Source organism: Pithys albifrons, chromosome Z (genome assembly GCF_047495875.1).
Source record: "Pithys albifrons albifrons isolate INPA30051 chromosome Z, PitAlb_v1, whole genome shotgun sequence".
In the NCBI taxonomy this organism is placed as follows: domain Eukaryota; kingdom Metazoa; phylum Chordata; class Aves; order Passeriformes; family Thamnophilidae; genus Pithys; species Pithys albifrons.
In genome coordinates, this window is record NC_092497.1 from 75,052,437 (window position 1) to 75,074,835 (window position 22,399).

General features: G+C 40.9%; 1 protein-coding gene across 8 annotated transcripts; it reads right to left on the bottom strand.

The window, feature by feature from the left end:
* Window positions 1-393: 393 nt before the first annotated feature.
* HNRNPK (heterogeneous nuclear ribonucleoprotein K) lies at window positions 394-21,919 on the bottom strand. Of its 8 annotated transcripts, none has more exons than XM_071580075.1 (16): window positions 21,799-21,919; window positions 18,863-18,941; window positions 18,676-18,755; window positions 17,680-17,789; window positions 16,261-16,317; window positions 14,694-14,737; window positions 13,740-13,813; window positions 13,167-13,294; window positions 12,084-12,212; window positions 11,313-11,620; window positions 10,911-10,965; window positions 6,864-6,914; window positions 3,074-3,095; window positions 2,915-2,997; window positions 2,308-2,477; window positions 394-1,541 (listed from the first exon to the last, which is right to left on the bottom strand). In XM_071580075.1, the coding sequence occupies exons 3-16, from the start codon at window positions 18,722-18,724 to the stop codon at window positions 1,508-1,510; spliced, it is 1,314 nt and encodes a 437-aa protein (XP_071436176.1). In that variant the 5' UTR covers window positions 18,725-18,755; window positions 18,863-18,941; window positions 21,799-21,919; the 3' UTR covers window positions 394-1,507. The 8 variants fall into 8 exon arrangements, with proteins under 8 accessions (XP_071436176.1, XP_071436183.1, XP_071436182.1 ...); XM_071580082.1 differs by lacking the exon at window positions 21,799-21,919 and adding an exon at window positions 21,543-21,621 and having other exon boundaries at window positions 394-1,480; window positions 13,167-13,280; window positions 13,741-13,813; window positions 17,680-17,777; XM_071580081.1 differs by lacking the exon at window positions 21,799-21,919 and adding an exon at window positions 21,543-21,621 and having other exon boundaries at window positions 13,167-13,280; window positions 13,741-13,813; window positions 17,680-17,777.
* Between the last annotated feature and the right edge of the window lie 480 nt (window positions 21,920-22,399).

Sequence of the window (22,399 nt, forward strand, 5' to 3'; positions counted from 1 at the left end):
CCTCGAACGCAGATTTCTTCCTCCGATTTAGGTACCTTATTTAACAAGCCGGCTGCCAGCCGCCTTCCCGCTGACAAAAAGCAAGGTGTTCACTTTCCACAGGATATTACAGCTCCACCAAGAGGGCAGCCTTGCCTATAACGCCGTAGGTCCTCGCCTTTACCATTCGATTTTAAGAGCAGCTGCACTAAAAAGGCCAAGTTCAATGCTCCACAAATCAAGGGGGGAAAAAACCTAAACACCACAATCATCAAAACAGCAAAACACAATAAAAGAATCCACACTTAGTCTGGACCCATCACATCCAAATGTGCAACACACACTTTTACATTTTTTGTTTTTATTCAGGAAGTGAAATTAAAACTTTTAACTATAAATACAAATACCAAAGTATTACATGAGATATCCAGAGGCTTTATTTAAGTTTCTCACAAATGATTCTTATGGAATTCAACATACATCTGGGAAACCAAACAAATTTAACTTTTGCATACAATGAAAAACAAGTTACAGAGTTAGATACTGTCACTTTGCCAATTTGCAATTTCTACCTCATAAAAACAAAAGCTCAGGAAACAGCTATAATTTATTCAGTAATGGTAGGGAGCAACTGTCATTTCTAACAGTGTTATCTGCATTAAGCAAGCTGTCTGTCTATAACCAGGAGTACTTTACCGCTGTTTACTCAGTGACATCACAAAAGTTTTAAAATATTTTATTTATATACTGTCACCAATATATATATGTACTGCAAAGAGGGCCAAACACTTGTAAAAATGCGAAGTTTTACACAACATTTGCATCAATATTTTCACTCTTTTTTTCCCAAACAGCAAAGCAGTCATTGTTTTCATACAGTTTCTTTGTCAAAAATCCCCACACAGCTCCATATGTATCATGGAAGCTGAAGAGGAAGTTTAACAGCAACTTAAATTCATATGGAGAAGAAAACCCAAACTAAGTGAATCCATTTTAGTTATTATGTTATGTAGACCTGAAGAAAAATGACCACCAAGAATAGGTTCACTAAATTTATTTAAAAATCCTAAGATGTTTCTTACAAAAAAGCCTTACATTCTGCACACCGCTCTCAATAGATGCCAAGGACATGTGGCCTACCAGTATTTATCCCCCTTTAAAGTAAAGATACGGTGTACATAAGAGCAGGGTGTTCACAACAATTACAGAAGAACATTACAATTTACCACCAAAAATGAATGAAAATAGAATTCACTCTCTCTGCTGCTTCAAAGTTTCAATGTTAGTCTCGTGCGCCCTTTTCCCTCCCCCCGTGTATTTGTAAGGAACTAAAACATTACATCTGGTGGACAGCAAAGATTCCACTACACTTCAAATGCAGAACACCTATGAAGCAGAGGAATGTTGGCTTTTTAAACAGAAGCAGATAAAAAAAAAGGGGTGCAGGACTCCTTCAGTTCTTCACTAGTCTTAGAAAAACTTTCCAGAATACTGCTTCACACTATAAAAAAGAAAAAATAATCTTGCATTAGAATCCTTCAACATCTGCATACTGCTTCACACTATAAAAGAAAAAGAAAAAAGCATGTATTAGAATGATGGAACATACATCTTTCATCAACATTCACAATGACATTCACAATGTAAACTAAATTACAAATTCCTAATACATTTTAAAGTCTGTACTTTTAAAATATCAATGGCTAATAACTGTATTAGTATATTTTAGGCATATTTAAATATTAATAACCTAAAGCCAAACGTTCCAGTTAAAACATTAAAATGTGCTCAGACAGCCAGAAGTTAATAAAGCAAATAGTATCTTAAGTTGTTAATATTTGGCAGAAAAGGCAAAATAATGTCAGCAAGGTGTGAAATGCTGCATAACAGCACCAAATCGGTTTCAACTTGTCCTGTAGAGGCATGGTCTGTGCCATATGGCAGACTGTGATTTGTTGTCAATTTAGTTATCTAAAAACAACAAAATCACTAGTCTTCCACACAGAACTAGGCCAACATCCACTGAAATCTTCTATATTTTCTACAGGCTCTATGTAATTTATTACAAGTACTTTTTTTGCAGCAGTTTTCACCAGAGAAAGGAGAGGACTGCTTGGTTATGGTGTCTTCCAGCAAGATTAGTTTTGAGGGTGTCTTCATTTTAATTAGAATGGAGAACAGAAGAGAACCAAGGCAAAACTACCACTGGAGAAGTTAGGTTCAAACAGTTACTTAAAACCTGTCCTCTTAAAATTCTGATTCACAGAGAAGAGCAGTTTTATAATGCACATGTCAATTTTAAACTGACAGTATTAAACTTTAACTTGCCTGTTCTGAAGCAAGTACTGTGCATTTTGTATCTGGTCCTGTGTTCCTGTGATAGTTATTATCCGATCTTCTGAACCTTCTAATGGTTCATCAATTTTGATTGAAGCTCCTGACTCATGACGTATTTGTTTGATTCTCTGGCCGCCTTTTCCAATAATAGATCCTGCCAGCTAGGGAAGAAAGCAAAAAATTCATTTCCTGATACATCATTCTTTCTAAAACAAGTTAGAAAATCACAGCAGCATTTGAGTAGTTTCTACAAATTTAAGATTTAAAATGGAAGCTTACTTCTTTACTGCTAAAAACATCCCCTGTATAAACACAAGTGCAAGAATGGTAGAACCAGCCACCCATTTGCAAAAAACAATTTACACAGACCATCTCTGAGTATTAATCCCGTAGTAAAATTGTTTAGTAGAGTCTCTGAAGTGAAGATACAAACCAAACAACCCAAAAATAGACTACTGGTAATTTAGAAACACTTGTTTTGTATTGTAACTACTTATAAAACATTCCAAGTACTTCTAATTTACTTAAAATAATCTGAGAAATGGCTGTGACTTTTTTAAGAGAAAGCACGAGTTGTAACCAAGTCAACTTTACTTACATCTTTGGGAATCGTGACCTGTGTTGTGATGATGGGTCCACCAAGATCTCCATATGAACCACGCCCCCCTGCATAAGAATAGTCTGATTTAAGTGTATGCATCAAGCTCTTCAGTAACTATGTAATGAAGCATATAAAGGTTCTAATATTAACACTTACCATAACCAGAGCCACCCTCAAACTGTAAAAGAAAGAGAAAAAAACCTTAAATAGTGAATAGTTATGCTTCATTAACATATTTGTCTTAAATATTATATTGGTAACTTTGAACCTATTTTATGAAGACATCTCAACCCTAACCTGACTAGAAATAACAGGTGTTGTGCCCGCAAAGGCATCCCGAGGCAAGGATATCAGACCAGAAACAAAAGGGGTGAGTGGGAGATGTCTCATTAATCTCTACCCATCAGGACAATGCTCCCAGGCACACCATGATTCTTGGGACTGTCCTGTGCAGGGCCAAGTACTGGACACAATGACCCTTGTAGGTCCCATCCAACTCAACACATTCTGTGGTTCTCATCTGCCCTGCCAAACCTTCTAAAACTATGGCATAAAATGACAAAGGATTCTGCCATGCCAGTTTACCAAGGTGGTCTCACTAACTCAGCTTCTCATAAACAGGCTCCTGATGCTGACCTACTTGTGACCCTTGGACTAAACAAACATTCAAATTAAAAAAATCTCACAACAACTTTACTAATGCTACTAACACAGCTCAGGAGAAACTCAAGTCGCTAGTTTTGGGACAGTCCGTCTGACTGTCCGTCCTCCTACTTCATCTACACCTTTGGGAAAAAGAAACAATAAAACTCTTAACAGATCTATAATTTGTCTCTTGATTCAGACTATGCTACAATCCTTTCCATCTTTTAACAGATAATGATAACGTAAGTAAATTCTGATCCATTTAAACCATATACCAAATGCATATCACTACAAGCACTTCTGGCCCCTTTTTAATTTTAGGGATTGTAAACTTGTGTTTGATATCAAGTGTTCAGCTTCAAGTGCTCAAGATCCCATATTTGTATTTTTCTACAGAAGCAGAGAATAAATAAGCAAGGTTCTCATGAATTCAACTTCTTAGAGAATCCTGGGGCCTGTGAGAGGTGGCCAGGGTGCTGCCTAAAGCTGGAACTGCCAGCAAATCTGGTGGCACCTCCACATTAACATGTAAGACACAGTGAAAAAACCCCAGTGTGCATGGATTGCAAGAGATGAACGAGAAGGAAAAAAGGCGACAACTGCCCTGCAGACACTACAGAGAAGGAAGGAAGGGGAAAAGGTACTCCAGACATTGCGAGTGTCCTGCAGGTCATGAAGAGAACGGTGAAGGAGCAGACAGCCACACTGTATCCCATAAAGGATACTGTGTTGGGAACAAGTAGATATGCCCTGAAGGAAACTGCAGTTTGTGAAGACTCTAAGTAGGTGCAGCTGACTGGCAGGACATGTGGCCTGTGGGGGACCCACACTGAACCAGTCTGTTCCTGAAGGACTGTACCACATGAACAGGATCCACACTGGAGCAGTTCTTGAAGAACTGTAGTCCAGCAGAGACAGACCCATTTGAGCGGTTTATGAATGACTGTGTCCCATGGGAGTGACCCTACACTGGAGTACAGGAACAGTGTGAGGACAGAACAGATACTAGTGTAATGAACTAACATGCAATCTGCCAATCCTTGCACTGTTCATGGCAGAGGAAGTACAAGAGCAGGGAATGAAAGTGGAAGTTGAGTCTGGGAGGAAGTGAAGCATGTGGCAAAGGCATTGTTAGTTTTCCTCTTTGTTTCTCACCATGATACTCAACATGGCAGTAACCTTCCTAAAGTCAACTCTGTTTTGCTCAGGATGTTAATTACCAAGTAACCTCCCTTGTCTTCATCATGAGCCACAGACTTTGCGTCTTGCTTTCCCCTCTCACCCAGCTAAGGGAGGAACGAGAGAGCAGCTGGATGGGCCCCTGGCAGCCACTCAAGTTGAACCAACCACAACTACTTGTACACAGAAGATACAATGTAACATTTCTTTAAAAAAAGTATTACTTTTACCTTTATAGAACAAAATGGAAGTTACTTAGAGCATAGAGCTTATTATTCTCTGTCCCTAAGTAACTTGTATTGTCCCATTCCAAGCAACACAGATCATAATACGACATACTAGAGCTTATCGTGGAGTCCAAAATACAAGAGAATGGACACTGTTTTAAGGCTTAATTCAGAAGCTGATCATACAGCATATTGCATGCACCCAGACATATTCCTGCTGGTATTTGCCACGGGATTCCTTTTTGGACTAATCTGTTTCCAAGAATAATCCTTTCTTTGATCACATCTGCCTCCCCATACTACAGAAGTTGGCAGATGCTGTGTTTACATAAGCTAAGAATGGACATTTTGTATGAACTAATCAAAAATATTAACTTGGTGACATTTTGCCACCCGCAAGATAGCACAAACACCTGATGTACTTCAGATCTTCTACAATGGAGCAACTTCATCAATGAACATGGGAAGGGCTACAGATGCCATCTACCTGGACTTCTGTAAAGGCCTTTGACATAGTGCCCCACAACATCCTTCTCTCCAGACTGGAAAGAGATGGACTCGATAGGTGGATTTTCAGTGAATTAAGAATTGGTTGGATGGTTATATCCAGAGGGTATTGTCAATAACTCAAGAATTGTGATGGACATCAAGTGGTGTCCTTCAGGGGTCTGCACTGTGACCAGTACTATTAAAGGGATGGAGTTCACCCTTAGCAAATGACACCTAGGTGAGTGGTGCAGCTGACACACTTGAAGGATGGAATGCCATCCAGAGGGACCTGGAGAATCTTGAGAAGCAGTGCCATGGGAATCTCTTGCAGTTTAACAAGACCAAGTGCAAGGACCTGCACCTAAGTCAGGGCAACCCCTGGTATTAATACAAGCTGGGCAATGAATGACTGGAGCAGCACTGCCAAGAAGGACTTGAGGGGTCAGTGAGTGGCTGAACATGACTGGGCAACATACGCTTGCAGATCAGAAAGCCAATTGTCCCTGGGCTGCATCAAAAGCAGCATGGCCAGCAGGTCAAGCGACACGATGATCCTGACCCTCTACTTCGCTCTGGTAAGACCCCAGAGCTACATCCAGCCCTGAGGTTCCCAACATAAAGGCACAGACCTCTTGGAGTAAGTTCAGAGGAGGGCCACCAACATGGTAAGGGGACTGGAGCACCTCTCCTATAAGAAAGTCTGAGACAGTTGGGGTTGTTCAGCTGGAGAAGTCTGCAGGCTCACCTTACTGTGGCCTTCCAGCAACTGAAGGGAGCCTAAAAGAAGGGTGGAAAGGACTTTAAATTGAAAGAGGATAGTTTAATTTAGATATTAGGAAGAAATTCTTTTGAGGGTGGTGAGACATTGGAAAACATTGCCTAGAGAAGCTGTGCATGCCCACCTTCTCAAACTCTTCAAGGTCATGCTGGATGGAACCCTGAGCAAGCTGGTCCAGTGCAAGGGGGTTGGAACTATATGATTTTTAAGGTCCCTTCCGAATAAAACTGTTTTCTCATTTTATGGTAACTTCCCTCCCTAAAACCTATCTGTCAACTGGTGTATTTTCAAATACATTGATAAGCACTGTAGTGTATCCAAAAATGTAAGAAGCTACTTTTTATATTTGCTGTTTGAAATAAAAACTAACATCATGAAATTAACACAATCTATATTCTAAATGCATGAAAAGCTCCTCCACTCTTACCATGCTGCTGCAAAATTCCACATTTCTATTAACACTACCTGTCTTCAAAGGACACACTATTAAGACTGCCAAAGGACAGCTTTATAAATTTTAATAGTTGCAAGTTGCCACAGACTACACTCAAGATCTCTTAAGAAATTCACTTTATCACTTGACTTGTTTAATAAAGCAGTTTTCAAAAAATAGGTTGAACGTACTCACCAACTCTGGTGGCTGCATGTCATCACAAGCATCCACATGACACTGCATCATCTTCCAGACACAACACAGAACAAAGAAGAAAGTAAGTCCACATCATACAGACCTCCAGAGAACTTAGCAAGCAAATACAATACATACTAGTATAAAGAAACCTTTATATGATAACAAAGACTTGAAATTATGTGATTAAGACCACTTTCAAGACTCACTGCCTTTTAATTTTACTTTGAGAGAACTGTATGTGGTCACAGTCATGGTTTTACCCTCCGTCTGTGGTATTGAGAGATTTTTCGTCTAGCAAAGAAGGTCAGACAGGCAAGGGTAAGGCAAAGCTTGAACAAGCTTTTTTTTTGCCTTTTAAACAAAACTTCAAGTACTATTAAATATAAAAAATACTTTGCCCTATTTTTGAAAAACCTTTTACTTCTGCCATCTATGAGAAAAGGAAGGTTACTAAGATTGAAGTAAGTAGCTGTAAGTGATTATGCCAACAGCAGGTCAAGCAGGAAGGACAGTCCTTCTGATGTTCCACCAATTCATTCCATATACCTCATACAGACATTAAGTGGACTAACAATCTACTGCTGCCTAAATATATTAGAAATTTAATTGCTTTAAAAACATATATGGCATTTCCTTCTTTCAGAATTTTACAGTTTCAGGAATTTTTATTGTGCACTCTAAAACAAGCTTCTAAAACAAGGTCTTAACATACAGAAGAAAATATTCTATGCTGTGCAGACTCGTTTGTGCTAGTCAGAATAGAAACCACATGGCAGATGGGCTGGATAAGGCAAAAAGCTTAACTTTTACATCTAATGAAAGCAAATGCATACAGTCCTAACTGACGGTAAATTCTTCTAAGTTTTTCTTAGGAGTGGCCTAGGAGAGTCACATTTTTTTGTTACTTTATTCTAGCATCTGCATGAATAAATAGCACAACTGTCATATATTCTTCCTTTACTGATTTTTTTACACGCCTGTTAATGCCAAATTTCTTAAACCTGAAGACTGTTTCATATTTTTTAAAATGTGTGTGCCTTTATTCAAGTGTTTATACATGAGACACATACATGTAGGTTAAAAAAATAAAAACCAGGAAGTAATTGAAAGAGCAAAAGCATTTTAGAAGTCTGAAAACGCTTAAGAAAGTGTGGAGACAGTCCACTTAACAAGACATTCTGATTTAAGTCTACATTACCTTAGATTTAAAATTTGTAGTACTTTGAACATTTTAGTACTTGAACTGTTAATTTAAAATAGGTTAGGGGATAAAAGGACTTCATATGCATGTCCATTATTTTTCACCCCTCCAAGTGGTATCCAAATGCATTTCTGTACCTGAGACACCCCTGAGAATGGGGGTATTATAAAAGAAATAGGAAAAATCCAGGAATTTTTCAACTTGACAATAGCCCTGATGTGACCTGGAGTAGTTACACGCTGAAATACATAGTTGCATTCACAGAGAAACAGTACAAGTCTGTACTTGGGGAGAATGCTTCAGAGCAGATTATAAACCAAATGAACATTTTAATAGCACTGCATAACTATACTGCAACTGTAAGTATCATCTTAAGTGAGTGACTCTGCATTAACAAGAGGAATTAACTAATCTTTAAAATGCAAATCGGTTTCTCTCATCTCAACCTTTACAAGGCTGTCAATCCTTTTTACCTCTAGAATTCCAGAAAAATCACAGCTCTGCATCTTATCTTAAACTGGACTCATCATCCAGTTGATGAGTCATCAACGACTCAATCTTTCTCCCTTTAGTGGAAAGGAGAACTGGCAAAATATACTTTCTGTACATTCAATTCTTCTAGAATTTTTAGATATTCATCTATTCTTGTATTTTACTACATCTATGTAAAAATAATCCACATGAAAGAGCACTTTGCAGCTTTTCCCATCATTACTTTGTGCACAAAGCACAGTAACACTGGTTTACTTTAGTGAGAATGGTTTCTATATGAAAAAAGAAGGGTAGCAAAGGAAGACCTTACCAGAATGACACTTGCAGTTGCAGCCTCACAATCAATGTGAAGACTTCTCTTCTGCTTTACACAATTTAGGATACCAGGATCATAATTAACTAAAACTAGAAACTAAATACAATCTTGGCAAGGAGGTAGTCCTCACTTTAACCAGGCTATGATTGTTGATCTTAAAGGAGTCAAAGACATGAGCAACTTCACTATGAAATAAAAGTGCTTTTTTAACACAAGAAAACCCTAACAGAAAACACTTCACTTACTTGTAGAAACTCATATCGAGAAAGTGACAGTCAACCTGACAGGCTGAACTCCAATAAAAATGGATTTTGTATTCTATCTGGTATAGCATAAGAATAGGACACATCAGTGTCCCAGAGTCTAGCTAAGTCAAACTGCTCTACCAGATACCAAAAGAAGGGCAGGCTCCTCAGTTTATGTACTCCAGCACTGGCTTTATTAGCCACAAATAGGAAAACAAAACCTGAGCTCAGAAAACCTGTAAATACAAATAAGGAGTCTTGGAGGTGTACTTCTCAATTCTTCCAGTTTCTTAACATGTAGAGGAGCATGGGTAATCTTTATTTTTGTAACTGTGTGCAAATCTTTCATTATTTCTAGTAAGCACATGATGCTCTTGCAGTGTAACTCCTACTCCCAAGGAGGGGATGTGTAAAAGCACATTTAGATAGACAATTTCATAGTTTTTCTCTACTTCTTTCTTAGATTCATTTAGAAGAAAAAAAATCATCTTGTACCACCTGCCATCTTAAGGTGCTGGACAAATCCCGAGGAGAAAAGAAGGTTGTTAATATTGAGATTCACCTCTGTCATGGTTTAAGTCCAGCTGGCAACTAAGCACCATGCAGCTTTTTGCTCATACCTCCCACCCAACTTCCAGCCTGGTAAAACCGGGAGGCGAGTCTGAAGTTAAACTAATTGCTTGAGGTAACAACAGTTCAGTAATTAAAACAAAGTAGAAGATAACAGTAACAGTAAATAATAAACAGGAGCTGAAACCCAAGGAAAAAAAACTAGTGGTGCACAATACAATTGCTTACCACCTGCTAACAACTGCCAGACCCCACTCGTATCAGGCCCTATTTTCGGTAATTCTCCCAGTTTATATACTGAGCAAGATGTTCTGTGGTTTGGATACCCCTTTGCCCAGTTCAGGTCACCTGGCCATGCTCGATCCCAGCTTTTTGTGTACATACTGGCAGAACATGGGACTGAACAAGTTCTTGACTTCAGGCAAACACTACTTATGAACAACCAAAACATGAGTATATTACCAACATTATTCTCACACTGAATTCAAAACAGAGCACTGTACTAGCTACAGCAAAGAAAGTAACCATACCAGCTAAACCAAGAAATAACCACCTGGCTTTTCTTCTCAGGAAAGAGGTATCTTTTCTCAAAACACAAGACAACTGCTAGGAAGTCGCAGTTTAAAATGCAACATAGAAGACTATCTTTAATCCTTTGTTTTAAGCTTACACCTACTAAGAAACACTTCTTTCTCCTTCAGCAAGTATTGATTCAGGATTCAACTTAGTGGTAGTCCTACCTCCAAAACATTTGGAATTACTGGAAGACAAGCATTTATTTAAAAAGAGCAATCAGCTTTCAGATTAACTACAGCTCTTCTCAGGTAATATTCTAAAATCTGTACTACTTTATCTATGCTCATGTTTTCCAACTTTTATTGTTAAGCATGCTTGTGTATTTCAATCTAACAGAACGCTGCTCTGACCTGTTTTCTGTACCCTAACCCTAATTCTATTTCTGTCATCCTGATTAAAAAATATGAATGATGGTCAGTGCAAAAAAACCTGCAGGGCTGAGCCCAGCCAAACTCTCTGTTACTATTTTTGATGGCAGGGAGGAAAGACATAAAATAGGTCACGTCTGGAATCCTCTGTACACCCCAAATGAACAACACATTTTGGTTTTACCATCAGAACCACGCATGTTCCACATTAAGTAGCTTCAGTTAGCATGTTAGCTGCACTTAGGAAACATAACAAGGCCAATTTTAATCTCATACCATGCCATCATAACGGTCGCCAGGTCTGCCCCTTCGGTCATAGGACATCAGATCACTAAAATTAAAAAAGCAGCAGCATGTTAATTGTCTTACATGTGTTATGAACTAGTTTGTTTATTCTAAGTTAAATTTTCACATTCATGGTTCACACAGAACTGAATATCAAACTTCTCTAGCCAAGCACTGAACAACAGAAGTTTCGGAAGTACTGACTACAGACCTGGCAACTTACTATAGTGCAGCAGGTAATTGAATTGCAGTACTTTTCAAAATACTCTTGTCTAATACACACTCAATCCTGCATAATCATGAACAAAATGGAAGCATGGAAAAACCACTGAAAATATGATTAAGGAGAATATATACGAGTTTTTTATATAATGCATTTATGCAACAACTCACCCGCCGCGAGGAGGTGGTGGAGGAGGAAGAGGAAGATTACGAGCTCTGCTGCCACCTCTACCTCCACGGCCTGGGGGGGGCGGTGGAGGTCCTCTGCGAGGGCTCATATCATCATAATCTCTTCTCGAGGGAGGCATAGGTCGTCCACCACGACCAGGGGGCATCCGATCAAAGCCTCCTCTTCCACGCATTGGAAAGCCTACCGGGCGTCCCCTTCTATCATCAAACATCATTGTGAAGCCACCATAGTCATATGTTTCATCATAGAAGTTGGGATCATAAGGCTGGGCCCGTCCTTTAATTGGAGACTAGTACAAACAAACAAAACAAATCCCCCAGCTAAATTAGGACTTTCACAACTGGCATATTTAATTAATACAGTAAATATCAAAGTATGAATTTATGCATTTGGAACATAGTTTTCATTTTACAAGCCTGTTAAGAAAGGAAATGTTGATGAGTGATAAACTACTGTTCCTTATCCATGGCACCTAAACTTTTGGCTTCCTTCCTCCTCAATTTTTGCACTTTAATGACATGCAGAGAGAGCATGAATAATGGCCCACTACTACCAAAAACCGCTTTCCTCCCCCGTAATGTGCATCCCAGTACTAGACACTGGAAATAGTTTCAAAAGTTCCTGTCAATCACTTTGCTGTTGAGAAAGCAGGAGGTACTAAATTCAAAACAAACTGCAAGATACTGTTTTTCATCCAAATGGTATCCAGGATTCATGAATGCCAATGAAAGAATAAAGTTAATTAACATTACCTCAGAGATAAGATCCAAGATAATCTTGATGCATTCAACAACTCTATCAGGTTTTCCACCAATAAGTACCACTCTGTCAGTAGAATGAGGACAGCACTCTTGAAAGAGCTTGATGGTGGTCTGAGTGTTCTGTAGAAGAAAAAATACCCAAGCTTGTCAAATATATTTTAAACAACTTTATAAACCCATTAAAACATTTTAAAAGAAAAAACCAAAATTAAATTCAGAGCCACTTAAAGCTGCAAGATTGCTTCTGAGTTATCACAACAAATTTGAAGATGACATCTTTTAAAGATCTGTGCTGACCTAAGTTTTGTATGAAAATGAAAAACAGTTCAATTTTCTCCTATTTCAATTCTGACTTATCTACACAATAATTTAATTAAATATTAGAAAAAGGACCATGTAGACATTGTGAGCTTACAGGTTTTATTAACCTTCAGATGAAGAGAACATGCTTTGAATACTAAGACAGCAATGCAGCCAGGATTATGTCTAGTAATCTTTTGCTTTTCTCAACCCATGCAAACAGGTATCGGCTTATACATGAACTGACCTGAAACTGCCTCTGACATAATGCCAGGAACAGTTTTCAGCTCATAGAGACTATTAACTTTTTAAAATCTTACTCCTTCACTGAAATAAAACAATGGTTTTCTAGGAGTTAGATTTAAAAAAAAACCAACCAAAAATAAAGCCCTTTTACAGTAATATTCAGTTATCTATTGTTGATATGCTTTTACCCTAGACCATTTTGCATGTTCAATCACACAAATAATTCTAGACTATGCAGTAGCTCGTTCTAGGAGTGGAGAATAAAATTTTAGTAAAATAGAGTGAAAATCTCTTCTTTAAAAACAGTACTCAAACCACATATATTGTTTAATCAAGTCCTAGGTTGTGTGACAAATTACTTCTGAAAGTCTGCAAGGAAGTTTCAACCTGCAGCTCCATCTCAGAACATCAATGCATTGCACAGTATGTTCAGAAAGAGTCACTGCACAGCAGATACTGACACTTGCCGCGTGTTAATAGAAAACATTGTTTATTGAACAAAAAACAGATCTCAGAAGAAGCAAGTACCTCTCGAAGTTCTTTAATTTTAGCACCTTTGACACCAATAATTCCTCCTGCCAAACTTTGGTGAATGAGAAGCCTTAGCTCACAGTCGAAGTCGCTGCCTTTGTAGTGTTGATACTGCATGAAGGACGCATGTAGAGAAAAAAACCAAAGTATTATTCACACAAAATTCTAAAATATTTGGTGGTTTAAGTTTTTTATTTTAAACACATTGGTATGACAAGATTTATTGCTGAATTGTAAACCTGTATTTCCTTTGATAGGATCACAGGTACTTAGGCACCTCCCCTCTCCAGCTGAATTATCAGTTTTCCTTATTTACTACATTACTAATTACATTATTTATTACCTTACACTGCACAACTTGTTCCAAAGATTTAACAAGGTATTAAATAGTGCAATACTTAGTATTTTGAATGAGGAAGGCTGTTCAAAATGTTAATTTAATAAACAGTGACAGACTTTTGGCATTTTTTTCTAATTTCCTGTATTTAAAAAGCATTGAATCATCTAGAATCTTCTTGTTCAAAACCTAATCTTTCACTTTTAAAAAGTACAAAAATATTAAGAGACATACCTCTTCTAAAGTAGGGATAATCTTCTTCAAGATTTCTCCAATTGTCTCTATATCTGCACTTATACTCAAGATGCTGTTGAAAGCCATAATGCCAGACAATATGGAGAAGGTAGAAAAGAAAACGCAGAAGTAAATTTTTTTCATCATCACACACAAAATTTCAAAAAGATACACTACAAAGAAGAGTTTACAATTAAGATACCCCATTTAAAGAAAACCTGTTCGCTCAATTTACAACACATGCATCTTTGTTTATGCCCAGTATATATGCATGAGAAATTTAAGATTACGTAGACCTTGCAGAGAGAAAAAGACAGAATGGGCTTTTGGAAGGGCTCAGATTAAGTGGGCAAGAAATTGATGCAGAACTGAAAGTAGAAGTGAATATTCATGTTCCCCGCCACCACTGATTAGGATACCCTCGCTATTACATTACGCTGGCACACCTTCTCATATTAAAAGTGAGGATATGCAAGTGGTGAACATTGTATCTGGAATAAGGTTATGAAATCAGATTTCTAATGGGCTCTCCAAGAAAACAAATACAAATGCAAGACAAAAAAGACAAAACAAATGAGAAGTGAAGGAAAGCGACCCGGAATTAGCATTTCATCAGAAATAATTATGAACAGGCAATGTTGAGGGGAGCAAGGTGGGCCACAAAGACAGAGCGAAAGACTATTTTGAACCAATTTGATTTACAATGCAGCAAATATGCAACACTTGAAGCTGTGCTCCTTCCATTGAAATAAAATTAGTGGATTGTTTGGGTGGGCAACTCACGTAAAAGTTCAGTGACAAAAAGACTTAATGGGGAAAATAAGACAGAAAACTTGAAAAAAAAACAATACACCGTCTATAAGGGGATACTATTTAATTATATCAAAGGCAGGTAATAAAATACATTTCTCTCTTTCTAATCAGGCAGTGAGGCATAAACTGTTGGGACATACCGCTCGGGGCCACTGCTGTCTGGGACTGAAACACTGGCATTGTACTGCATTGGTCATTGGCGTTCGTGGATGTTGGCATTGGGCATGGGTATTCAATCAGAAGTTGTCAAGTATGGTACCCGTTTGGCAACGAGCACATTTTTGGGCATAGCCAACCAGGGTTTTCACATGGGCGTTCAGGGGCGGATGGGCCAACGTCATGGTGGGCAACGCAGGGGCAAGTCGATCCAGTACATGGGCAACGGAGATATATGGCCAAAAAAACAAGGAGAGGGAAAAGGGGGAAAAGCAATAAATTTTAATTTAATACAAACTATACTCATTACTCTCAAATAATGAAACAAGCTTAAGTTGTTCTGAAGACTAACACAATAATGGATTGCTACACCAACTGTGGCTTAACAGAATGGACCTTAAAAATGAGTCACTTGCTCTGACTAAGCTACTTTTTACTTTCAACAAATGATGTTTCAGTAGCAGGCTGGCTCATGAGGGTAGCTACAAAACCTGTCGAGACTGATAGTACTAGAACCTTGGGTGAATTGGGAAAGTTCACGTTCCAGACCAGTCTAAATTATTTGGACTTGGGTGACACACTGATTTACTCGAAAAATTCAAAAAGCAAAATAAAAAAAAAAAAGACAAAAAACCTCAAAAAAGAAAAAAAATATCTAGCTGCCAAAGTTCGTGAGTATATGTACGTGATTCCTAACCATTTCAACTAAATCCTCAATTCTGGTTGCGGTAGTTGCTGAACTTAGTTGGAACTGATTTGTAGTAACACATTGCCAAATCTTGTGTTGAACAGAGTCTTGACTGGAAAAACTGTTGAAATTGTAGCTGATGTTAAGTACAGGAGTGCAAACAAATGGAATTTAAGAAGCGTTGCCAAGTTTTATAAATACACAACATTAACGCTGAGCATGTCTCTAATCACAAGAGTTAACCCACTGTAAAACGCGAATGGGCAGAAAGTCATGACCATTTAAAAATGCTTCCAAGTAACAGAATACAATGCTCCTTTAGTGTTTTATACCCGTATTTAAAGTAGGAAACCTAAACATTAATGGTTTTGTTCTTCCTGTGCAAGCTGTTAAAGAATAGATGGATGACTTTATTTTGCTCCTGTAAAGAAGTTACAAGAATTCCTCTAACACTGGGTTAGGCCAGCCACCTGCAATGGGTTCAGCAGTACTGTAATTGATTCATACATACAGGAAATGGTGCTATTAAAAGGGGTTTAAGATTTGTCAATATTTAATTAGGATGTTAACTCACTCAAATTGTGTATTTTAGCAGAATCCTATTAAAAAGTGAAGAGATTTAATAAAAAACCTCTCCTCCCAAGAGTCAAGCTGGGTTTTAATTACAATAGAAATTGAAGAACTAAGTTATCTACTCTAACAATCAATACAAATGGCTTTTAACTTGACTATTGATGTCTACAGAGTTGAATTGCTGTAGCCTACAAAGTGCTCCCATTTCTAGAAATGCACACGATCAAGCTTTCGATGTAGTGCTCTGAAAGAATTGGTGTTAAAATTAGTTCAAACTCATGTATACTCACGTCTGTACGAAGTGCCTTAATATTTTTGCCACCTTTTCCAATCACTGCTCCAGCATTCTGGAAAATAGTTTTCAAAAAGTTATGACAACACAGCACAGACTATGTTTTTGAACTCAAGACTAAAAATAGTAAATCTATTTTTCCTTTACCCTGCTGGCCCAGGAGGTGAGGGCAGGCAGGCACTGTTTACGAAAATGTTCAAATCAAACTGAAACAGATACAGTTTATCCACCAGAAAAAATTACCAAAAGCTCTTACTACCACTGATCACAGGCGAGCGAAAGATACTCAGTTTTGATGCCAGTATTTCAATTTCAAATGAAGTTTCTAGTCAATTCTGCCCATTTAAAACTTATCCCATAGACTATATCCCTCACAAAATATACTGTATGAATGTAACGCAGGTCAGTGATTTCCTCCATTTATCTGTTTGGGTTTTTTTAAAGGTGTATCTTTGCAAATTCCACTTCTGTTCTGCAAACATTTGGTAATTCCTAGTGCTAATTTTGGTTTATACCTCTGTAAGGTACCTAACTTCCTCAGAGCAGTATATTCTGAAAAAGATTAAAGTGAATATTAACAGCCAACAACTTCATTGAAGCCACCAGCAATAAGCTGGGCAGATAGTGAAGAAAAGTAACTCCAAAACTACACTTTTACCAAAGTCTTTAAAGGACTACATATAAAGTATTGCTTTTATTACAATTAATTTATTTTTATTACACATTTTATTGTATTATGCTAAAAGCAGGAAAAACATTTCATGGTACTCCATATAACTTGACTATTGGTCAGAAATGCCACATGGGAGTTAAGGTAACATTCTTTCACGCCACCACAGATGACTGAGATACTTCAGAAAGTAAAAATGATCTGTAGCAACTGGAAGCACCAGAGGAAATTCACATATAGCAACTTTTAACTATTTACACTTGTCAACAAAATCACTGCAATCCCTGAAACATTACTCCCACATTTCTTCCTGTTGACACAGTGAAACACGTTCAATAGATCAGTCTGGGAGATACTTAAATCCCAAATTCTCATCTGTCATATTTAATTTAAAATCACTAGCTCATAATTCCCTAAAAGGTTTCTTTTCCAAAAACTCATTTGCAGTCATTCCCCTCAAATGCAAAAATACCTTATAGTTTCTCTTGCTCTAGCACTCCAGCAAATATATCTTTTAAAAAAACCCTGCATCAATCCTTCAGGACTTACTCTTTTAAAGAACCCCTGTAGATAATTCCACTGCAATACAGCTGAACTACCATTCATCCACACTGAAAATTATTCTAGAAAGTTATCTCATTTTAGATAAAGCCCATATGCTCTATAAACTTTAATCTCAACATACACTGTGTCCCCACTGCCTTGAACAACGCCGTATGCAAAAACCACAGAGACACAAAAGCTCACTTTGCTCTGCAGCAAGATGCGCAGTTCAACCATCTCGTCTGTGTTCCGAGATCTTTTGAAGGCCTGCTCTTCCTCCATATCTTCTGCAGGACGTTTGCCTGTAGAGAGGTCCATAGGGAGGAAACATAAACATTTATTTAACTTTCTAAATCGTTATTAAAATGGAACATGTGCCAAATTTATGCTCTTAACTATTGATACCTTCTTTCATATTAGTCCAAAATTAATTACAGAAGTCTGTTCTGAGCATCCATAGCACAGACACAAGTCTTTATCAGTTTTCTTACCGACTAACTACTGAAAGTCCATTTCAAAATATATCAACTATGGCTTAAATCAGAATGTTGTGAGAAATTCATGACACATTGTTTAAAGCAGTGAAGCATCATCCACTTAGCATTTATTTATAATTTACAATATATAATTATATAAACGTAATTTATAATTGGGAAAAATGTTCCAGGTATAAAGCTAAAATATAGTTTGCCTAACACTGAAATCCTGGTGGAATAACAGTAAAGTACCACTTCAGATACTGTTTGGGAAAAACTGGCACAAATCAGCAACACTGATGTCCTAACTTCCTTGGTAATTATTCACAAGAAATTCTGTATGAAGTTCTTTAGATGTATTTCACATACTGGTATTTCTGTATGTAACAACTGCAATAAACAGAACACAATTAATGAGTATGTGTGATAGCATTCTTACATGTCTACATTCTTCACACAGCTATGAAATATTTTTTAATCCTTAGCTGTAACTTTCAGTTACTTATCTCATGTCTAAAAGCTGCCAACAGAAAGATTATTGTGAGGTATTTATGCTACAAAAGCAAATGACAGAGCCTAATTAAAATCCAAAATGTTTAATGCAGAATGCAAAACTACTGCTGATAAAAAACATATAGCAAAGTTAAATCATTACAAAACTATTACAAATGTTGAATTTTGAAGAGATTCTTTCTAAAAAGAAACAGTCCTTTAAAAGATTTACCATTTGTCTCTGTGTTGGTAAAGGTCTCTTCCTGTTGTTCAGTCTCCATTGCCTTTTTTTCTTATGTGGGCAAGCAAAACCTGTTGTAAAATAAAAAGATGGGACATCAAGTCTGTCAAAATGCAAACTATGCAACATGCTAAAGCAAAAACAGTAACAATAATATATGCCTGCTGCTAGAACTTACCACTATTATATATCTCTGCAGAGAAAAACTCAAGTATTCTGGGTGGGATCAAAATCCAACAGCCTATTGCTTCAAGAACCTATGGAAACAGCATATGTCAGTTGTGAGTCTCCACACGTAACAGCTCTGATTCTCACTACAGCCAAACACAGAAGTTTGACCTAAGTCGTCGTGAATCTTCTTTACAAATGAAAAAGCACACCCAAGTCAAACACACCACTAAGACGAGATAAATGCCACCTCTGTAGACTTATATGAACTCTTACCGTCTGAATTACAGTTTTTGGGCACATGCTACTTTCAAGTAACATTTACCAAAAAATATTTTGAGATATTTAAAGTGAATATGCACCCAGCTCCTATAATCAACATGTTACATGATACGTGCCTTGGTCTCACTTTATAAAAGGACACTATATAAGAAGCTGCCTCCTGTTGCTTTGGTCTACACAAATTAAAATTTCCTATTATGGTAATTGTCAACATTACTTTTATAAATTCTCTGCCATTTGAGCATGCCTGCCACTCAAGTATAATAGATGAACGCAATACAAATTACAGCTTCTAGGTACATGAAGAAAACTCCTTTTAAAAATACCACCCTCTGCAGTTACATACACACACACACACACACACACACAGAGAACTCCAAAAGCCGCGGAACCTCGTTATGGATTTTCTGAAATAGACTGCTAAAGTAAACAAACTTTCGCGGAGAGAAAGGACTTCACCAACAAGCTTATGAAGTTTATAGTGAAGACCTTTTATTTCACACAGCACACGGTTTATATCTTATTGGCTAAAAAGGTCTCACCCCAACACCCTAGAACTTCCAATTGGTTCAAAGCCTATCTCTCACAAGTCCGGTGTTTGTATTATCTCATCCCGATGTTTTGAGGTCCATGTTTGGAGATCAGGAAGGCAGTTGAGACGTTCTCATGAAAACACTTGCAAGGAGTGATCGTCGCCTACCGGACAAACAGCAGGTGTGTGTCCTTGCAGGCTGAAGTATCAGCATGATTCTCACGGAGCTGAAGCAGTTTGGATTGCTCAGAAATTCACTTTTTGCAAGCAATCTCACAACAGATTGCTACCTGCTTTTTTTAAGTTAATCTCGGAATGCTATTAAGTCACATTAGAGAGACGAGTAAACAAAAGAAATAATTTTGTAACTTACTGTATTTAAAAATGTGACTTACAGACAAAGCAGCCACACAATCACACACTTTCCCTTATATTGCACTAATTTCCATTGCCTCAACAAGGTGCAGGCACTCATTCTGGTGCTAAAAAATAAAAAAACCACAAAACCTGGGTTTAACTTTGTAACTCTCAGACAGGCTGTGGAGTTGTTGCCCTGTTTGTACGAGCTCGCACGGCCTTCCCAGGCGATGGAAGCGAGCTAACGGGCACGCAGAGCTAATGACAGCACCACCTTAGGCACCAATTGCCAAAATTTGCGCTATTATGTGGACGAAGAATAGGAAACGACCGGACGCCGGTTAATAGCCTTTTCGGACTCCGGTTAAGCTGTTTCCAATCATCTCAAGAATTTCAGGGTTACGGGGGGCGAACTGTAATATCAATTATAGTTACAATTCACGGCTTAGTCTTCCTTAGCCAAACCCTGCCGTACGTCAGGTGATCTCATCAGCACCCTCGCTCAACTGGGTGAATCGAGAACGTTAAAATCACTAATGAAGTCGGGTTTCATATAAACAGCGAAAGACTAAAGCGGCCACGAAATGCAGCACAAGCGACAACAGACGCAAGAGCCGGGAAATGGCAGCGTGCCTCAGCCCGGCTCCCTCCAAAGCGCAGCGGCTGTTCTTGTTCACTCGCCAACCTCCCCCTCCGCCTCCAGACGCCCACCCTGACGGGGGGCCCGAGGCGAGGGCGGCGGCGCCGCACAGCCCCCACACAGCAGCAGAAATGGCGCCTTCCGAAATGGCGCCCGCCCGCCCGCCCGCGGCGAGGCGGAGCCGGGAGCGGAAGGGCCGCCGCCACCACCACGCGGCCGCGGGGAGAGTTACCCGGTGCTTCCCGGGCGGACACAAAGGAGGCGCCGGGCGGCCCGAGGCTCGGCACAGCGGGCAGAGCTGGGCAGGCCCGCCACGGCGGTACTCCCCCCGCCCTCGAGAGCGGCGCGGCCGCCTCGCGGAGCGCGCCCCGATAGCGCTCCGCGGCTCGGAGCGCCCTTCCTGGACCCGCCATAATCCGCAACAGCGGCTCGCCCCGGGCATAGAGTCAGCAAGGGCGGACGCGGGACGGCGAGGGCCGCTCCTCCGCCCTTGCAGAGCATCCGCCGGTGCTGCAGAACCCGGTCTGGCCGGGCGGCAGCGCCCGCGGTCGTCCCGCTCACTATGCCCGCAGGGCACGAGGGGTCAGGAGCCGTCTGAAGATTCACCCCCAGCAACAGCCGTCGCGGTGACACCCCATTCTCACCCACGCAGCGCTCACCCTGTTTCACTGCCACCCCTTTGGGACCGCCACCCCCGGCGGCGCCCGGGGGCTGAGGCCGCGCGGCAGTAGCCACGGGCCCTCCCGCCCCGCTGTGTCACGCAGCGGTGCCGAACGGGACCCGGCCCTGCCGACCTAGGCTAGGCCCGGACCGGCCTGTGGCCTGCACCCTCCTCCCGGCTCTCCCCGCCGGCCGCCCCGCGCCGCGGGCTGCGCATACCTACACCCGCCACCGGGCCCTCTGCGCACGGGAGAGAAAGAGGAGCAGCCGCGGCCGCCGACGCGCACATCCACCAGCGCCACCCGCGATTGGCTGCGGCGCGGCGCCATCGCCGCCCCGTTGGCTGAGGCCGCTGTCTATCAGCGCAGGGGGCGGCGCCGCGCTCCGCACCGCCCTCCGTGAGGGACAGAGCGAGACCGCCCCGGGCGAAGGGAGTGCTGTTAGATCCGCGCCGCGGCCGGCCAGGCTTACCTACCTGGGCAGTGGCAGCTGCGCTGGAGCAGCGCGGGCAGCGGAGACCTGCTCAGGAGACCGGGAGCGGCGGCGACCGAGCAGCGAGAAAATGGCGGCCGCCAGAACTCCGCCTGGTGCGCGCTGCCCGGCGCCAGCGGAACTCTCGCGATGATTCGAAGCACTCCTTCCATTGGCTGCTGTTGCGCGCGGCGTTTTTGCGGAGCGCGGTCCCGCGCGGTGCCCGCGCACCCCCCGCACGGCGAGTCGGGCTCGGCCCTCCCGCACCCCCCGCACGGCGAGTCGGGCTCGGCCCTCCCGCACCCCCCGCACGGCGAGTCGGGCTCGGCCCTCCCGCACCCCCCGCACGGCGAGTCGGGCTCGGCCCTCCCGCACCCCCCGCACGGCGAGTCGGGCACGGCCCTCCCGCACCCCCCGCACGGCGAGTCGGGCTCGGCCCTCCCGCACACCCCGCACGGCGAGTCGGGCTCGGCCCCCCCGCACCCCCCGCACGGCGAGTCGGGCTCGGCCCCCCCGCACCCCCCGCACGGCGAGTCGGGCTCGGCCCTCCCGCATCCCCCGCACGGCGAGTCGGGGCTCGGCCCTCCCGCACACCCCGCACGGCG

Excerpts from the sequence above, each read along its gene's own strand:
- HNRNPK (XM_071580075.1), bottom strand. The coding sequence starts at position 18,724 with ATGGAGACTGAACAACAGGAAGAGACCTTTACCAACACAGAGACAAAT. Across the intron at positions 3,096-6,863 it reads ACATGCAGCCACCAGAGTTG|TTTGAGGGTGGCTCTGGTTA; the intron begins GTGAGTACGTTC and ends TTTCTTTTACAG. Across the intron at positions 2,998-3,073 it reads TGAGGGTGGCTCTGGTTATG|ACTATTCTTATGCAGGGGGG; the intron begins GTAAGTGTTAAT and ends CACTTAAATCAG.